General features: G+C 34.6%; 2 protein-coding genes across 4 annotated transcripts in view; one reads left to right on the forward strand and one right to left on the reverse strand.

Annotated features, from left to right (window-relative positions):
* The window catches only part of LOC145692823 (small G protein signaling modulator 1-like), a 564,802-nt gene that overhangs the window by 36,165 nt on the left and 509,860 nt on the right, over positions 1-18,777 (reverse strand). For 2 of the 3 annotated variants that reach the window (XM_081768318.1, XM_081768317.1), the window contains 2 exons: positions 12,005-12,200; positions 5,216-5,326 (listed from right to left, as the gene is read on the reverse strand). In XM_081768318.1, the coding sequence (XP_081624444.1) occupies positions 5,216-5,326; positions 12,005-12,200 (307 nt within the window). The remainder of the gene's footprint in view (positions 1-5,215; positions 5,327-12,004; positions 12,201-18,777) is intronic. The other variant, XM_081768320.1, reaches the window with a different exon arrangement.
* Positions 8,568-9,530, forward strand: LOC145692824 (uncharacterized). Its single transcript, XM_081768321.1, is given in 5 exon segments — positions 8,568-8,709; positions 8,712-8,735; positions 8,738-9,039; positions 9,120-9,186; positions 9,189-9,530. Coding segments are annotated over 5 exon segments (849 nt in total). The 3' UTR covers positions 9,503-9,530.

Consider the following 18,777-nt stretch of genomic DNA (forward strand, 5'->3'; position numbering starts at 1 on the left):
TAAATTAATATATATATATATACTAAGTCGTGCAACACATTCTGAAAGCTACAATGGCTAATAGTACACACTACTGACTATACTATCAGTATTACCTTCATTGTGTGATGTTCATCATATCTTGTGTTCTAGGCCTGTGTGTCTGTTCTGTTTCATGTTCCATGTAAAGTGGAGTGCTGTACTCACAAATGTCCCTTCATGCACGATGTTTTGATAAGGAGAGACTTATTGAGTTCATGTTTAGAGGACATACGTACATATATAAGAGGGCTGTCCAGTTCAGAAAGTACCAGAAGTTTTGGCCTATCGCGTCATCTTGGTGTCAGAACGTTGCCACATTCAGCACACATCCAGTTGTGGTGGCGTGAGGACTGTGACACCCTTACTGTGCTTTCTGTAACACGTTACAATGTGTGCTACAATAGAAAATCGCCTCTTGTGAGGTGCGTTCTGTGAAAAGGTTTTTGTTGGCAAGAAATCCGCAAGTCAATTGAAATCCATCGTCAAGTGTGTGAAGCGTTCGGACATGGAATAATGAGTGAAGACCGAGTGAGGTAATGGTGCATTGATTTTATAAATGGCCGTTCCAATGTTGGGTGCTTTTGGCTCTTGGATGGTTTTGGATGGTGTTCGATCACCTACCATACAGCCCGGATTTGGCGCCGAGCGACTATTACCTCTTCCCAGCGATACAACTGATACATAGTTTGCTATACAACTGACGCCAAACTACATGCCAGCTTTAGCCAGTGGTTGAAATCGCAGGCTGTAGATTTCTACCGCGACGGTATTGAAAAGCTTGTGCCACGGTATGACAAATGCCTTAATTTGCATGGCGATTATGTGGAAAAATAGCTTAAGGGTGTACCTTTAAAATGTATATAATACAATTTGGTTTGTTCATTTTGTTACCTTTTTATTTCAAACTTTCTGGAGAGCCCTCGTACATATGGAATGCATTTATCTAAAACAATTTGATATATCTACAAGTGCGTCGATACCCGTTATTTTTCGATATCTCGACTTATTTTTTTGTTTTCGATATTTGCTTATGTTCCTACAGTCTTCTACAACAAAAGTAAGACATTATTAATAACTTTGTTCAAGTTTATAATTCAATATCTAAAGGCAATCTATTTAAAAAGATCGGTACAAAATACGATAAGATATAAATATCATTTTAAAAAGTTAATACAAAATATGGGGCGAAAATCGCGTTCTTTGAGATATCGAAAATATTACATAATTATTTTCTAATGATTTAACTCGACAGCTAGAAGCAGTTCAAGAAATTATAAAGACTGCAAATATATAGTTTTATCTAAATATCTTTGTTTCGCAAATCATGATACCTAGGCAAACGAATTTTATAAGCAAATTGAGATACTACCAGAAATCTCCGAAACCTACATTTAGCTTCTAATTCTGTAATTTCTATTAGTTCAACGTCCTGAAAATATAATTACAAGAATTATATATATATATATATATATATATATATATATATATATATATATATATATATATATATATATATTCAGAATAGGACATTTTTAAAATTGTTTTCTAAACAATGTACTTTAGTTAGACAAAGACTTTGATTATTTAGTTTTCTGTTAAGGAAGAAGTTACATATGTTAGTCTTCTAAATATTTAGCGGATAATGTTCTAAACATAAATAAAATATTAAGTGAATACTCCGCGATAATGCTATCTCCTAGATTAGGAAAGACTAATTAACGATAATTCTGAATGAGTTATAATGAATTATCCACGGTATTCTTTGACCATGAAACAAGTAAACAGTTGTCTGGATGCTCACAAAACTAGGTTGCAGAGATAAGCGCTTAGTAATAGATTATTGTGTTTTCTTTGTTCATTGTTTTTTTTTTTTTTTTTTTTTTTTTTTTAATTGAAGTGCTATTCGATCTTGAAAGTATAACTACATTGAGTGTTGCTAATGTTCCTAATTATGACAAGACACTTATATTTAGCTTATTTTACGATGTAATAGTTCCGATCCTACAATAAATTCTTCATCAGACTAATGTATTTAATGAAGATACTGCTATACTATCAACACTATTACTACTGTTATAGTATCAACACTGTTACACAAATCTTTATTAAGCTAATGTATCTGATGCAAATATTCAGCTTACTTTTAAGTGCTATTCAGTTTACTTTTAAGATGTAATAGTTCTGATACTACAATAAATTCTTCATCAGACCTGATGAAGATACTGCTATAGTATCAACAGTGATACTCAAATCTTTATCAGACTAATATATATATCTGATGAAAATACTGATATAGTATCAACAGTTACACAAATCTTGATCAGACTGGTGTTTCTGATGAAGATACTGTTATAGTACCAATACTGTTACACAAATCTTCATCAGACTAATGTATCTGATGAAAATATTCTTATAGTATCAACAGTGTTACACAAATCTTCATCAGACTAATGTATTTGATGAAGATACTTCTATGGTATCAACACTGTTACACAAATCTTCATCAGGCTAATGTATCTATGAAATTACTGCTATAGTATCAATATTGTTACACAAATCTTCATCAAGAGCTCCTCCGTGGCTAAGCAGTTAGCGTACTCGCCTTTGGCGTGGGAGACCCGGGTTCGACTCCCGGTGGGAGCTCATGTGGTTCGGATTCCACGTTAATCAGTAGGTCCCATCTCATATAGCCTCGCTGCTGAAAGGACGTTAAACTCAAAATCAACTCAACAAATCTTCATCAAACTAGTGTATCTGATAAAGATACTGTTATAGCATTACTGTTACATAGACTGGTGTATCTGATGAAAATACTTCTATAGTATCAACAGTGTTACACAAATCTTCATCAGACTAACGCATTTGATGAAGATACTGTTGTAGTATCAACAATGTTACACAAATCTTCATCAGATTCATGTATCTGATGAAGATACTGCTATAATATCAACATTGTTTCACAAATCTTCATCTGACTGATGTAGCTGATGATGATACTGCTACAGCATCAACAATTACCCAAATCTTCATGAGATTAATGTGTCTGATAAAGATACTCTATAGTATCGACAATGTTAGATTTTAACGTGTATTGCTTTTTAAGGTAAGCAGTCGGTACGTAAATACAAAATGCAGAGTCGTAGTGTGAATGTATGAATTGTCACCAAAAGAGAATCATAAAGTGATATGTTTGATAAAATATTTCGTTAATCATGATAATTCATAAATCTGTAATATTTTCTCTATCCTAATATGTCTGTCTTAGTTATAGATCTTACCATGTTTTATGGCTGCAGCAAGCCGTTACAGATATTCGTTTTCTAAGTTACACTTTATTCTATTTAGTTCGAGCAATTAAAGTACTGTAGATTGAGATAGTATATTTTCTCGATTTTATTCATTATATGGTGTTTTGGTTATATGAAAAGACCAAACCGTGTAACAACTATCTGGTTTGTGAATATGCAATGTGCTGGTTTGTGAAATATGTAATGTGCTGGTTTGTGAAATATGCAATGTGCTTCCTATCTTTTCCCTCAAATTACATAATTTGACTAGTATTTATGCGGTACATTTGATCAGAAACAAAGAAATCAACAGAAATTCCTTTATACTATGTTCTTTATAGGTATACACAAATAATATTCGAAAAATAAAGATGTCGACTGGACTGAGAATCAAATCTTAACCTCTGGTTAACTGTACAAATGTATCAAGTACTATGACAGCTAGTCTTTTCCCAGACCAAACACATAGTTATAACTCGGAGCTCAGGCAAGTGCAAAAACATGGACTATATAAGAACCCAATGGCAATGATTCTTATTATTAAATGCGTACGATCGTTGAATAGGGACGGAATCAATTGCGTAGATTGTAATGAACTTATCTGCTAACTGGACAGTCCGAGTTCTATCCCCGGTAGGGGTGGGTCTTATTTCTCATTCTACCTTTGTTCCAAAGTTGCTCAGGGATTTTCCTAGCCTTTGTACGAGGGTCATTTCATAAATCATGCATAAATTATGTAGTGGATGATGCAATCACAGTAAAGCTTGCGTCATTTGAACTTCAGTTCATGACACAGCAGGACGTATATTTATGAGCTCTGTAGTGTCCATATCTTGGCTGTGGTAAGTGTTGAAAACGGAGACCGCGAGTTTTTTCGGGTACTGTGTATACAGATTGTCGGTCGATAAGCTTAATCGAAGGTGTATACAGATTGTCGGTCGATAAGCTTAATCGAAGCTCGTCCGCACTTCTGGAAGGCAGTAAGCGAAATTGCACGTGAATACGGCTGGGAAACGTTATCTCATGCTCCCTTCAGTCCGGACATGAATTCACCAAACTTCGGCCTATTACCAAAATTGAAATAACCTATGGGTGGACGTCGTCGTTTCCCAACTCTAGAAGAGCTTTCCGCTGCCAATGCCCGAGCCATTCGATGGCTAAACAAACATGATGGATTATTGAAGCTTCCCGGACATTGGAACGTCAAGAAGACTACATTGAAGGCTTGTAAGGAGTCACTTTAAAAAATTAAACATGTAAGTTAACAAAAATTAGTATACATTATTTATGCAATAACCTTCGTCAACTGAGTACCTGAAGAAAACCAGGGTATAAAGACGGTCAGACCGAGACACTACAGCACCACTTGTACTTACCGAAGTCAAGAAAAATGTTGATTTTTCACATATCGATCTAATTTAACGTTGAATGATATACCATACGTACCCTTTTTATTCTTGTTTACGATATTCCAGGGCCGTGACGTGGGGGGGAGGGGCGAAAAATTCGGGAGAAAAAAGGAAAAAAAGATAGGAAAAATTGCTTGGAATATATGTATGGGGGCACCGTCGAATACTCTCGCCCCGGGTGCTGATTTTCCACGGCAAGACCCTGCGATATTCTTTCAATTAAATGCAATAAGAGTTGTTTTTAATATGTCCTGTCAAATATACGCACACAAACGCATCTTCATCCTACATGACGGACGATACAACCTCTTTTCGTTTACTTCAGTTTTCTAGGGTTTCACTGAAACTTTCAATATACTTATCTAGCATTACCGTATTCTTAGCTCAATCACTCCTTACTAACTACGAACATTCATTACGAAAATCAGTTTAAGTTCGAAAGACGAGAAAAGAAGGGACTTTTAAAAATCATTTTTAACGATTGGGTCTAAGACTAACCTGGTTCTTCAGCAGGAATTGAATGATGTCCACTGTCGACAGAAGGATTGGTGGTCACAATGACAGTTTGATTCTCAACTGTTGTTGTTGGTGGTGGTGGACGTGCTGAGGCTGCAATGACAAAACACAATTGAAGAGGAGGGATGGAGGGAATAGGGTTGTTTGCAGAATTCTCGAAGCTTTCTTCTTCCGTTACAGATTGAAAATGCAAAAAAATAAAAATTACAGTAATTAAAAAAAGGCGTAATCATTTTCAAAGAGACTATCAAGTAAGTTTCTTTTAATTTAATATTTTCTGCAAAATATTTTCTTAGGAATAGTGCAAAGTTTCAATCGACAACAGATGGCAGCACATTTCCTCTTTTATTGTAATTTATTTTTGTACAGAGGAATAATAATATTTTTCATAATAATTACAAAATTGAAGCGATACTGTATATTGAAACTGCTCTCAAATGCAAACCAAATCAATAATTATAGAGAAATATTTCAGCACATTTTGGGAAATCGTTTCTTGATTACTGAGAGAGAGTTTAATTAATAAAATCATGTTGAGGTGTAAAATGAAGCAATGAAGTGATCTTTGCCAAGAATTTTAGGAATGATTAAAAAAAAATCATCAAAGATTGCGATCTTGGTCAATAATTAGTTTTTGAGTCAGGAGCCAAAAAATTTTTGAATGGCACCTACCAACTTTCTTTTCTGTTTTCAATAACTTCATTTAATTAAAATGATGAAGGTCATAAAGGAAAAGTGGAAGAAAATACTTTGGGATTAGAAAATAATGAATAGGTTCGTGAAATGGGTGTTACATGAGTTTTGATATATCACACCACAAAGAATCACCAAAGACACAACATGAATTATTGTAACATGCATACAATCAAGCAGAGCAATATATTGAAATTGACTTAGGGAATATTAGATTATTTGATGTTCTTTATTTTCTTTCAGGAAACTCCTTCTGCAGTGTTTCCAGGACTTTAAACTGAATGTTGTTGATTATTTCAAATATGATTTTCATTGAAATTTATATACTACTGGATCTGAAAGTATGTGTATTTGTAGTTTTTCCGTCACAAAATTTAGTGCCCTGTATATTGCGAGACTCATAATTCAGCAACGAATCTGATTTAATCTTTTCTTCAAAGAGAATGTTTGAGATAATTTTGAGAATCACTTCCCAGTTTTTTTTCCACAATGTGTTTCACGTGTATGTGTAAAAACACGTAAGAGGGACCAAAATGGCTGCTGTCAGACAGATGAGTATTTGAGCGTTATGTCCTTTTTTTCAATTTTATTTTTAATCAATTTTTACTTTTAGACAAATTTACTGTTTGATACAATTATAAAGCTATTTAGCATAGAACAATTATGTTTGGCGCCTCTTACCTCATCTAATTTCACAAATATTAGTGATAACAAGTTTACTTACAACCGACCATTTTGAAAATCAATTTTCACTTTATAACAATTTCAGCGATAAAGTCATCTGGGCTTATATAGCTGCGACTATTAATATAAAACCCGTAAGGATTAGAATATAAGAATCACTTCCCAAACTCTGTAATAGGAATTATGATACATATTTTTCAGATTTCGTTTTCAAATTGTTACCTAAGTCTATTTCAAAAGACCAGCACATAAAAAGCAGAAATACGTCTATTGCTTTAAAATATGAAATCATGCAATCATGCAAAGCTTAGCAAAGTCCATCAATTTGTGTATATGCATAACAAGATAGAATGTGTTAAATTCATACCTTTTGTTGTGTGTCTTGGAGTCCCGAAAGTGGTGTAAAGTAGTGTCTTTGCGTCGTTGTTCTTTTCAATAATTTACAGTATTTAATACAGCATATTTAATAATATTCTAATATACAGCACTCTTTAATTTTTAGCAATAACATCTGAACCACATGTGTAATATGGAATACATACCTTAATTAAGAGCTAAGTCCAAAGAAGGAATTAACTAATTGGCAATATTTAAATAATACAGTTCATTATACTAGTGTCATGATTTAATAAGGGATATACAGAATATTTAGTATTTAATGTTGTATAAATTATTTCTTTATTATATAATAATTTTTTTTTTAAATATTACAAATAGTTACAAAAGTAAATTGTTAGTTTTGTCAACAGTTTCACATTTAAGTGTAAAATCTCAATAGTTTTTAATTTTCAAATGCAAATTTATGTAAAGCACCTTATTTTTACGGGGATAATACCACGTATATTATTCATAACTCTTAATGTTATGCATTGCTTACGCTAATATCTAGCATATATTATTGAGATATTTAAAATACATAGAACAAATTAGAGATAATAATTATTTATTCTAAGAATAACAGCACGCAAAAGGTGATATACTGTAGTAGTAGAATTTACGTTGTTACGAATTTAAGTTTTAGACCAAACTCTAACAAGTATAAACATATTGTTTTGGAAATTTCTTGTTCTTAATTTAAAACTTAATGAAATTCTCTTTTTCTTATAAAATACATAATTAGATTATTTATTTAGAAAGGATAATATAATTAAGATGATGCAAATGAGAAGATATTTTACTAATAAATTAAATATATTTTGAAGTTAGAAATAGTGTTGTAAGGTTGTGAAAAGGTCCTGTATCTGTAAATTATTAAGTTAAATTTATGCATATTTCATATGTAGAGAATGCATATGTGATACTTATCTTGCTTTTATTTTATATAACATAACATCAGGTGCCATAAATGGAGTTTAATAAACGAAGGAAAAAGCTTCCGTGATTTAAATTCAAAAGAAAAAATAATGTTAAATAGTTAAGAAATAAACCTGTAAATAATCAAGAATATTGTTTACTTTTGATTGATAGTATTTTGTGATAGTTTTAATTCATTCAAGTTCGTTGTTAGTTGTGAAAATAATAGTATACTGCAGAAGAGAAACTATCAAGAAATAGAAAATACATATATGAAGAAACACGTAAATCAAGCGAATAGTATAAATACATTTTTATATTTACAAATACATATTCTTTTTCGTAACCTTTTATTTACAACGTGCATGAGATATATAGCAAGAAACCAACAATGCTCTCAAATTATTAGTTGCTTAGTAGAATATCGTGATCTCTCAGGAGATATCAATAATTAGTCTTAAGGAATTAACCAGTTTATTTAACTGTCAGATAAATTTTAAAACAAATTCTGTGTTTAAGAAGTCTTTTATAATACTTTTTTTGGTCATGGTGAAAAAACATATCATTCATATACATGGTGCGGCAATTATTTGAGAACACATAGTATAAGTGACACAGTATCCTATATGTCATTGTTACACATCCCTTTTTGTTGCAGGTAAACATGGCAAACCCTACGCTAACCCAGGAAATGAAGAGGCATGCAGTCATCGTCTCCTTGGCTGTAGGACACGCCGATTCCAAGATCACTGCCTTCCTGAACGTCGCCCGGTCATTCGTCTTCAAAGTTCGGAGAGAACTGGAGGCGCCAGTGGAGATGTGGAAACTGTTTCTCACAGTATCAGCGCTCGGACAGGATCCGGACGGCCGAATTCATCGCTTCCGTTCAAGCTGTTGTCGAAGCGGACCCAGGGAAGTCCATGAGGGCACTCGCAAGAGAGAAGCAGGTTGACGAGGGCACCATTCGGCGTGTGGTGTATGAAGACCACCATTACAAGCCGTACCTGATGCGGAGAGGCCAGTTCATGTCCGAGAGAACCAGGGAGAATAGAGTGACCCGCGCTAGATGCCTTTTGAACAAGCTGAAACATCCCGACCAGCCAGAAATGCTTTGGTTCTTCTCGGGTGAGAAAATAGTTCAGGACTAGAAGGCGAACCGTAGAAATGATCGGTGGCTGTGTAAAACACTCGGGGAGGTTCTGTCATGCACACCAAGTTTCCCGCCTCCGTGATGGTTCTGGGGGTTGTGAGGAGTGAGGGCGACGTGATGCCTCCACATTTCTTTAGCAAGGTGCCAGAGTCAACGCCGTTGCTTACACCGATGTGTTGAAGATGGTTGTGCAGCCCTGGATTACTGCTATAGCACGTGGCAGGCCATATATTTTTCAGCAGGACTCTGCTCCCGTCCATACGGCCCATTCAACCCAAGAAAGGTTGGCCACAAATTTTCACGACCACGTCACCCCAAATATGTGGCCCCCAGCTCCCCTGATGTCAACCCTTTGGACTTTTACGTCTGGGGCGTGGTTGAGAGGGCCTCTAATAAGCATCCACACAACACCGTTGCGGCTCTCAGGGCAGCCATTGTGGATGCCATGACAAACATTCCCAGGACCCACCTCAATCATGCCTGTCAATGGTTTGGACACCGTTTAGAGGCTGTTATTGCGAAAAATGACGGTTTCATAGAATGATATCCTGTATTGGGTCTGTCTTCACGTGTACATAATGTTCAATGGTCATTAAATGTTCTATCTTCCGTCTCTGTTCCTTTTTCCGCGGATGTTATTTTGTTCTCCAATAGGTGCCGCACCCTGTATATACACTATAATTACCATTCCTATTTTAAAGAACTATATTTCATTTGTCTTCTTTGACTTTGAAAAAACGTATTTTATTTCAAGAGGTGAATTTCTTAACGAAAAGTATTTTGTTTTACTTTTTGGTTTTGGATGAAAATCTACATTTCATGAAACTCCCTTCTGGTTTAGAGAAACATATTTTATGAAACTTTCTTGCGTGGGAGAATATCTTAAACTTTATGAAACTCTCTGCTGCTTTAGAGAAACATATTTTATGAAACTTTCTTGCGTGGGAGAATATCTTAAACTTCATGAAACTCTCTCCTGCTTTAGAGAAACATATTTTATAAAACTTTCTTGCGTGGGAGAATATCTTAAACTTTATGAAACTTTCTCCTGCTTTAGAGAAACATATTTTATGAAACTTTCTTGCGTGGGAGAATATCTTAAACTTTATGAAACTCTCTCCTGCTTTAGAGAAACATATTTTATGAAACTTTCTTGCGTGGGAGAATATCTTAAACTTTATAAAACTCTCTCCTGCTTTAGAGAAACATATTTTATGAAACTTTCTTGCGTGGGAGAATATCTTAAACTTCATGAAACTCTCTCCTGCTTTAGAGAAACATATTTTATAAAACTTTCTTGCGTGGGAGAATATCTTAAACTTTATGAAACTTTCTCCTGCTTTAGAGAAACATATTTTATGAAACTTTCTTGCGTGGGAGAATATCTTAAACTTTATAAAACTCTCTCCTGCTTTAGAGAAACATATTTTATGAAACTTTCTTGCGTGGGAGAATATCTTAAACTTTATGAAACTCTCTGCTGCTTTAGAGAAACATATTTTATGAAACTTTCTTGCGTGGGAGAATATCTTAAACTTCATGAAACTCTCTCCTGCTTTAGAGAAACATATTTTATAAAACTTTCTTGCGTGGGAGAATATCTTAAACTTTATGAAACTTTCTCCTGCTTTAGAGAAACATATTTTATGAAACTTTCTTGCGTGGGAGAATATCTTAAACTTTATGAAACTCTCTCCTGCTTTAGAGAAATATATTTTATGAAACTTTCTTGCGTGGGAGAATATCTTAAACTTTATAAAACTCTCTCCTGCTTTAGAGAAACATATTTTATGAAACTTTCTTGCGTGGGAGAATATCTTAAACTTCATGAAACTCTCTCCTGCTTTAGAGAAACATATTTTATAAAACTTTCTTGCGTGGGAGAATATCTTAAACTTTATGAAACTTTCTCCTGCTTTAGAGAAACATATTTTATGAAACTTTCTTGCGTGGGAGAATATCTTAAACTTTATGAAACTCTCTCCTACTTTAGAGAAACATATTTTATGAAACTTTCTTGCGTGGGAGAATATCTTAAACTTTATAAAACTCTCTCCTGCTTTAGAGAAACATATTTTATGAAACTTTCTTGCGTGGGAGAATATCTTAAACTTTATGAAACTATCTCCTGCTTTAGAGAAACGAATGAAACTGAAAGAAACTTTTTTTAAATACACTGAAGTTTATGAAACTTCAAGTTAAACCTGAAAACATATTTAAGTTTTTATAAAACATTCTAACGTGGGACAACACATTGTGCCTTTCACGAAACTCATTCTTGTTTTAGGGAAAAGTACCTCATATAACTTTCAGGCCTGGGAGAATAACTTGCATTTCATGAAACTCATTCTATTTTAAGCTACGTGTTTGATATGAATTTTTAATGCCGAGGACATATATTTGATTTCATGAAGTTTATTACGGTTTTAGAAAGTCATACATTATGATTATAATAATTTGAAGAACCGTGTTCAAAGTGAGAGTGAAAGCGGACGCGATGTATATTTTTCTAAGATCATGTAGAATACAATGAAATTGGTTACAAAAATGAATTCGTAGGTTTGCTACAGACTTTATGCGTTTTCAGTTCAATTCTTATAGCACAATTTGTTCTCTATGGGAAATAATAAATTGAATTCAATAAAATTTATTTCGAATTGATACAAATTAAGTCATATACGATAATAATATTCTTCTATCTTTTTTGAAAATTTCCATTCTTAAAGGTTCATTATTTACTAAGCACGAACATTGACTGCATGTTGTAACATCTGAAATAAATAATTTACAATAAGAAGAAGTAGAATAGAAAGAACATATTGGTGCTATATGAGGAAAGCAGTGTGAACGATAGAAAATGCGTCGATAGCCTGAAAAGATACGTTACGCATAAACAGAGATAAGATTAAAAATCAGGCAGAGTAATAATGTATTACTGTATGTTTATTTACCATTCACAGTTGGCTTGTCACTTTGAGATGTTTCACTGTCGATGTGATTGGGTGTTTGCTTATCAATGTGGTTCATTTTCGGTACCGATTCCTGTTCCGGTACCTCCCCAAACTGATCGACTTCCTGCTCGTCCCCAATGTGGTCCATTTCCTGTTCTTCTCCAACTCCTTCATCTGGAGATAACGGTTTCTTTACCTAAAAATACACATAAAATCTCGCTGCAATTAATTATTTAATATTGATTCTGAATACGAAGTGACTTTTTAGTTACTGAGGAAACTTTTGCTTCTAATGAATTCAGATTGGAGTAATTATGCAGGGTGATTCAGGAGGAATGTCACATAATTTGTGAGGTAATTCTACATGCGAAAATAAACGTAAAAAGTCCTATGAACATGTGGCCGATTTTCGATCGTTACGGAACTAGGGCAGGTTAAGGCCATGAATGATCAGGCGCTACAATGGATAGAATAATGGTGGGACGGATGACTGATTCATCCTACAACAGGTGTTCAAAAAGTCCCCCATCCATCTCAATGCACTTGTCAACGCGTTGGAGCGTGTGTTGTGTTGCACATCGAATGTCATCTTGGCGGGCTTTGCAGACAACAGTGTCGGTGATGTGAGTGACAAGTTCTTCACGTGTATCCACCTTCGTGTATCCCACTTTAACCATCCCCATAAATAGAAGTCTAATGGGGTTAGGCCGGGTGATCTGGGGGGGCTAGTTAATACGTCCGCCTGAGCCAATCCACCGTTGAGAAAATGTGTTATTCAGATACTAGGATACTTGTCTTTTACAGTGAATCCGTGCTCCATCATGTTGCAGGTACATTTGTCGTTGTTGCTCTAATGTCACGTCTTTCAAAAGTGTTAGTAGGTCTTTTATCTGGAAATGTGCTTATGCTGCGGCTGCCATCTGTTGGAGAACCCCACACCTCTTGTAGGATAGATCAGTCATCTGTCCCACCATTATTCCGTCCACCACAGCGTCTACACAGCATTTCGGTGAAAGAAAACGTTAGTCCGTTGCCATAGAAACCGCCGTTTCCAGGGCAACAGATCCTGTCACGGTTAGCCAATATTGAAAGAAAACGTTAAAAATAAAAAAAAAATAAACGAAAAAAAAAATAATAAAGTGCAATGTACTGGAGAGAAGTCGCTAAAATTAATTCTCTTTGAACAAGGACGATTACGAAACATCACCTACTGATTGAAATCCGGATTATTTTCCAATAAAGTAAATTCCAATAAACTTTCTTGTTATTGTTGATTATTTCATATCGGACTCCCGAAGAAAACTCATCTAAACCACTTATTGACCGTGCCAATAGCGACTACTCTCAATCATGACTCCGTTTTCTTTCATTTAAAAATAGAAAAGAAAGAGAAGAAAGTAGAAGGGTAAAAGAAGGAGGTAGGAAAAGAAGAAAGAAAAGAAATAGGGTATTTTAATAAGAAAACAGATTACTGGATAATTCCGGAAATATAGTAAAAGGTCGGGAAAGTCGTTGAAAGATGAATCATTCTAAATGTTATTAACGACTAATCAATTTTGGAATGCTTCGGAATAGACACATGTTCCCTCATACCACCCAGACCTAGCTCCAGGCACCACGACCGTGGGATTGCCTAGACCTAGACCTGGAAACGAGAAAGGTGAAATCATTCTTTGTACTGTTATTCCGACCGGTGATTGATAACCATCCAGCATCTGAACTCTGTTCTCTAGGATCGACCACACATATGAATTAGCCAAGAGAAAAAAAAATCAGACTTATAAACTCAATATGAATTTATGTATCGCATCAATAAGAATTTCAACTTCCTGGAAGAAAGATGTCGTATTTAGGCTCATCCTGCTATTTTTGTTTCACTCCTAGAGCCGATTTAAACCATTAGTAGCGGTCCTTCATGACCTAGGTTATTTACCTTAACACATATATTAAAACACGACACATATATTACAGATGTTAATATGACAAAGGATATCACTAAAATTACCTAAATTAAATCTATCATGCATTCACACGCTCACTCACTCAGGACAGTGTATATATGTTTAAAGGAAAATCAACTAACTACAAAGATACAAATAGTTTATTACATTCATAGTGAAAAGGAAAAATAATTACAAAGAAAATCTTAAAAGCACAAGTTCTTGGTTATATATTAATAGAATACATAGAGTTATATTCTAGTAAATTTGTATATATTCAATCATCTTGACAAATGAAAAAAAAAATAATTACATGTATTATATCTTAGGCATGCTAAAACAAAATTATGATTTGCGACATACGCAAAGAGACACTTATTTCATTTTTTAAAAAAAAAATATGGACAAAGAGGAAAGAAAGAAAAAAAACTTTTAGGTGCATTAAAACTTGTATGAGTCTCTACCTCACATTGAGAAATGAAATATCAATAATTTTGAGCGTTCAAATCACAAATCACGCACTACTCGTAGTGTCCAGAACATTTCGCTCCATTTGACTTAGTTTGTGGTCATTTATATATCTATATATATATATCTAACTATCGGTTTACAAAAACCACTCATCATTTATATTTGGTTCGTAACTCGTCACAGTTTATGTCTACGATCACACATTACGACGCTTTACCCATCTAGGGACCTTAAGAAAACAACTTTCACTAGAGGATGTTTCTCCTCTGAGACGATCCATTTCCAAACTTATTAGTTGAATAGTTTCAAATTATTTATTTAATACTGGGACACGTCATGAGACCTTTCTCTAGGATCACTTTCGTATATATTTATACATGGTTCGGAGTTAAAATGATCTTCCACAGGTGTACTGAGTAAGAAGATTTAAATTGAGGATAAAAAAAAACTGGTCAAGTCACAGGATACATATACAGGTGAGAAGGATTCCAGGTGCACTTTCCACAATGGCTTTAGGTTGGTAGTTCAGGGTTAATATTCGTTGTGATATGAGTTACGTTTTGACCTGCCGTTACTTTTCAATACATGCCATTACATAATTACAGAAGTTGTCATTTACATTTATTCAAAATAAAAGGAAAATTACTTAAGTGCACGGCGGTATTCTTAACAAAATCTACATTCTTACATTCGTCGGAAAACTCACCGGTAAACTATAGCAACCAATACACGTTTAGGGGGACAGACACGAGCGCTCTTACATATATTCATAATACATTTAATATCATACTTTTACTTTAAAATCATATTCACATACTAATTACATATACATTTCGACGTATTCATTTCTTTATATATATATATATATATATATATATATATATATATATATATATTTATTATAAATGCGCACACATTTAAGTTAATCACCCCAACAATAATTTTTTAAAAGGTTGCAAACATTGTCCAAGAAAACAAATGACTTCCGACATTACATATGAAAAAGAAAATCGATTTTTTACCTGATACCGCGCGTCTATAAATTTTTCACTTTTATATAATCAACTCGTGTTTAAATCATGAAGAAAAAAAAACTTTGGAAGGCAGGCACGTAACACAGAGCATTTCTAAAGATATAACTAGATAACCTAAAATACAATTTCTGGGCCCAGGTTAACTACAAAGTAATCGAAAACCAACACAGAAAAGAAAGTGACCAATGGATTACGAAAAAAAAAAACTTAAGAGGAACGACGGTGAAAGAACGTAATTGAAGTGTCGTCAAATATGAAGTCTTTGTTCATTTCGGCGAGAGGTCAAAATGTGATGGAGGACTCAATCACTATCTACTCTATCCATGAATCGTGTCTTGCAACGTCTCAGCTGGTAATTTCAGATCAGAGTTGTATGTTAAATAAATCGTAAGCGACAAGTTCAAAATCGGGGGGGGGGAGGTTAAAATTTAAAAAAATCTCGAAGTAAGAAGGAAGAAAGAGACAAGAGAGAGAAAGCGGCGCCAACGAAAGGAGAAAGATTAAAGTACTACTCACTACACAGAAGAGTGATCGAATTTAAATATATAACAACTCATAGCCAAAATATTCACATATGCCGAAAGAGGGTGGTTTACTTAAATACGTAAACTAAGAGGGAGTCCCTGCTGCCAAGGATGCAAGTCTGTGTCCATCAGATCCCAATCCCACAAGAATTTGCTTGTAAGATTGAAATCCGATCCCCGTATCCGGCCCAGACCAGCAGGATAAAAGGAGAGGGGAAAAGGGACCAGGTAACTGCGTCCCCAATTTTGAAATCTCTAAGTAAGAAAATAAAATATTCGACCCCTCAGAAGAACTAAGAAGGTTCTAGGACAGTAATGAAACTAGAGTAAAAGTAATAGCTAAGATATCTCTGACTAATGATTTGCCAAAATAAAAAAAAAATTAAATAAACTGAATTTTGGATCGGTGATTTCTATTGCCAAACTTCACCGATAGCTACCCTGCGCAGACACGCCACAGTCTGGGATGTCGTTAATTTCCCTCGTCTAATTAAACTAAGAAAAGAAATGAAAATACTTAAAGGGACTAGGGGTCGACATCCGGGTACGCGATTAATAAATTTCAATAATTAATTGTTTTGATTCTGTAACCCTGTCAGAGCTGTCGCCTCCATGAACATTGTAAGCTAGCCCGAGTAGGTAACGTGAAGGAAAAAAAAATCTCACGGAGCAGGATATTCTATTTTAAAACTGACCAGAAAATATAATTCACTACAGCCCTGTTGTATAACTACTATTGTCTTTTCATAATTTATTATTCAATATGTCTAGTCAGCGATTGTATGATGCTACCCATTCTATCAGATGGTATTACTATGGTTGATTATTATTATAACACATAAAACTACAAAGTATTACCATAGTCCGACTATATATCGCCCTCCGGTCCGCGTGATATCATGGTGCAGGGGTTAGAACCTGAGATGTTTGTAGTTACACGTATCTATTCAATATCTATATGTCAACACACGGCGAAGTATTCACTGGGCTACTATATATTTAACTATATGGGTGTCCTATATTCTATATTCATTTACTACAATATTCATACACTTTATATTCATATTCACATTAATATTCATTTGCCACGACGCTATATTCTACAAACACCCTGTTTCTTCTATCTACGCCCAGCCTATTTACACATTTCATCATAACACTTTAAAATCTATAGTCACTACAAACATTTCCCATTCCGACCACCGCACGACAACCTCACTCGAACTCAAGACTCTTTCACACACACACAATACTATGTAATACCTGGTAGCTTTATTAAGAACGAAAAAAAAATCCTACGTATGTTCACTGAAAATATAATTATCCGCGATAATATTTAATGTTTATGAAATTCTGCAGCAACAATGAAATTATTCTGCAGCCACGAAGAAAAATGAACATTTAATATAATTTCAAAGCGAAGAACTAGCATCATATCGCCCGACTTCTGTTAAGAAATTACGGATTGTTTATTTACTTAAATATTTCGATTTCTAAACTGAGCAGAATGTTGTAATTTTCAGGAAATATTAATTTTGGGTCACTTAACCTAACTGTACATCCATATGGGCTGGGAATTATACCTTCTAGATTTTATTTCGAAAAGAAAGGTCAATTCCATGAAAACTAAATCACTAAGCACGTCGACATGAGAATGACGGTTAGTACTGACTTTCGACACTAGAGGCTAGCGATGATATAATCAACCCTTGAACAACTGGATGTGACCTTGTACACGGAATTGTTATACTATATTAAGTTCACTTTTGAATATCGTGTATGAGTTCACTTAATGACGGAATAATAAAAATTTATCACATAGTAAATACTACACCGTCCATGTTTAATTCTCTCACACACTCTTTCATCACTTAACTACCACTACCACTGATACTAGAAAATGTTTACTACATTACAAATATACACATACATGCCACATCCATACTACACACTACATTAATACATGTTATACTAATAAATATACACAGAAAACATTCATATTTTACCATTTTAAATCGGCTCGAAAGGAAAAGGAAAGAAAGGAACAGGGCCAACTGGCCCTTATATTTACTAAATCACATTCTTGAGTGTTTAATCAATGCCCCGAGGGGACATATCGAAGTATTAGCTAACAATAGGACCCCTGCCCTGAAGGGGCAGGAACCCGGAAACAAACTACATGTTCAACTCATCCCGCTGGAAGCCGTACTCCCAATTTGGGAGTCAGATAGGAGCCCTCTGCTTAATTTACACGTACATGCTGATGGTTACTAACACTACAAACAGACCTAAAAATACCGCCATATATATATATGAAAAAAAATCACGTACTAACTACACAGACAGATTACTGAACGGACAGGTCTGACCGAACCTACACTGATTCAGGAGGGGCAAGAGGGAAATTTAACTATTTGATTCACTGAACTGCAAACTGGGTTTGGGAAAGGAGATTAAATGCACATACTATCCTGAATTCTGTCCATCACGAACTATATCTGCACAACATGGCGTCACCGAGTTATGCTTCCTATTTCAGCTTTTAGTTCAGTTTTTACTATAAAAATCTGCAAATTATGGCTCCATAGCTTCCTGGACGGTATTTATTCAATTATTATATTAGTTTTACCTTCTTAATGCAGCTTTTCCAGCTAATTTCTCCTTTTATATGCTGGCAGATCCGGGTCGGCTGTCGTCAGTGAAATTCTTGCAGGGAATGGAATAATTGCGCCCTAATATCATAGCGTGGGTTTATCAGCCAATCAAAACTAAGCATTTTGGCGGTGGGGCTTTGAAACGAATAA

This window comes from Thermobia domestica, chromosome 8 (assembly GCF_964235325.1).
Source record: "Thermobia domestica chromosome 8, izTheDome1.hap1.1, whole genome shotgun sequence".
NCBI classification, from domain to species: Eukaryota; Metazoa; Arthropoda; class Insecta; order Zygentoma; family Lepismatidae; genus Thermobia; species Thermobia domestica.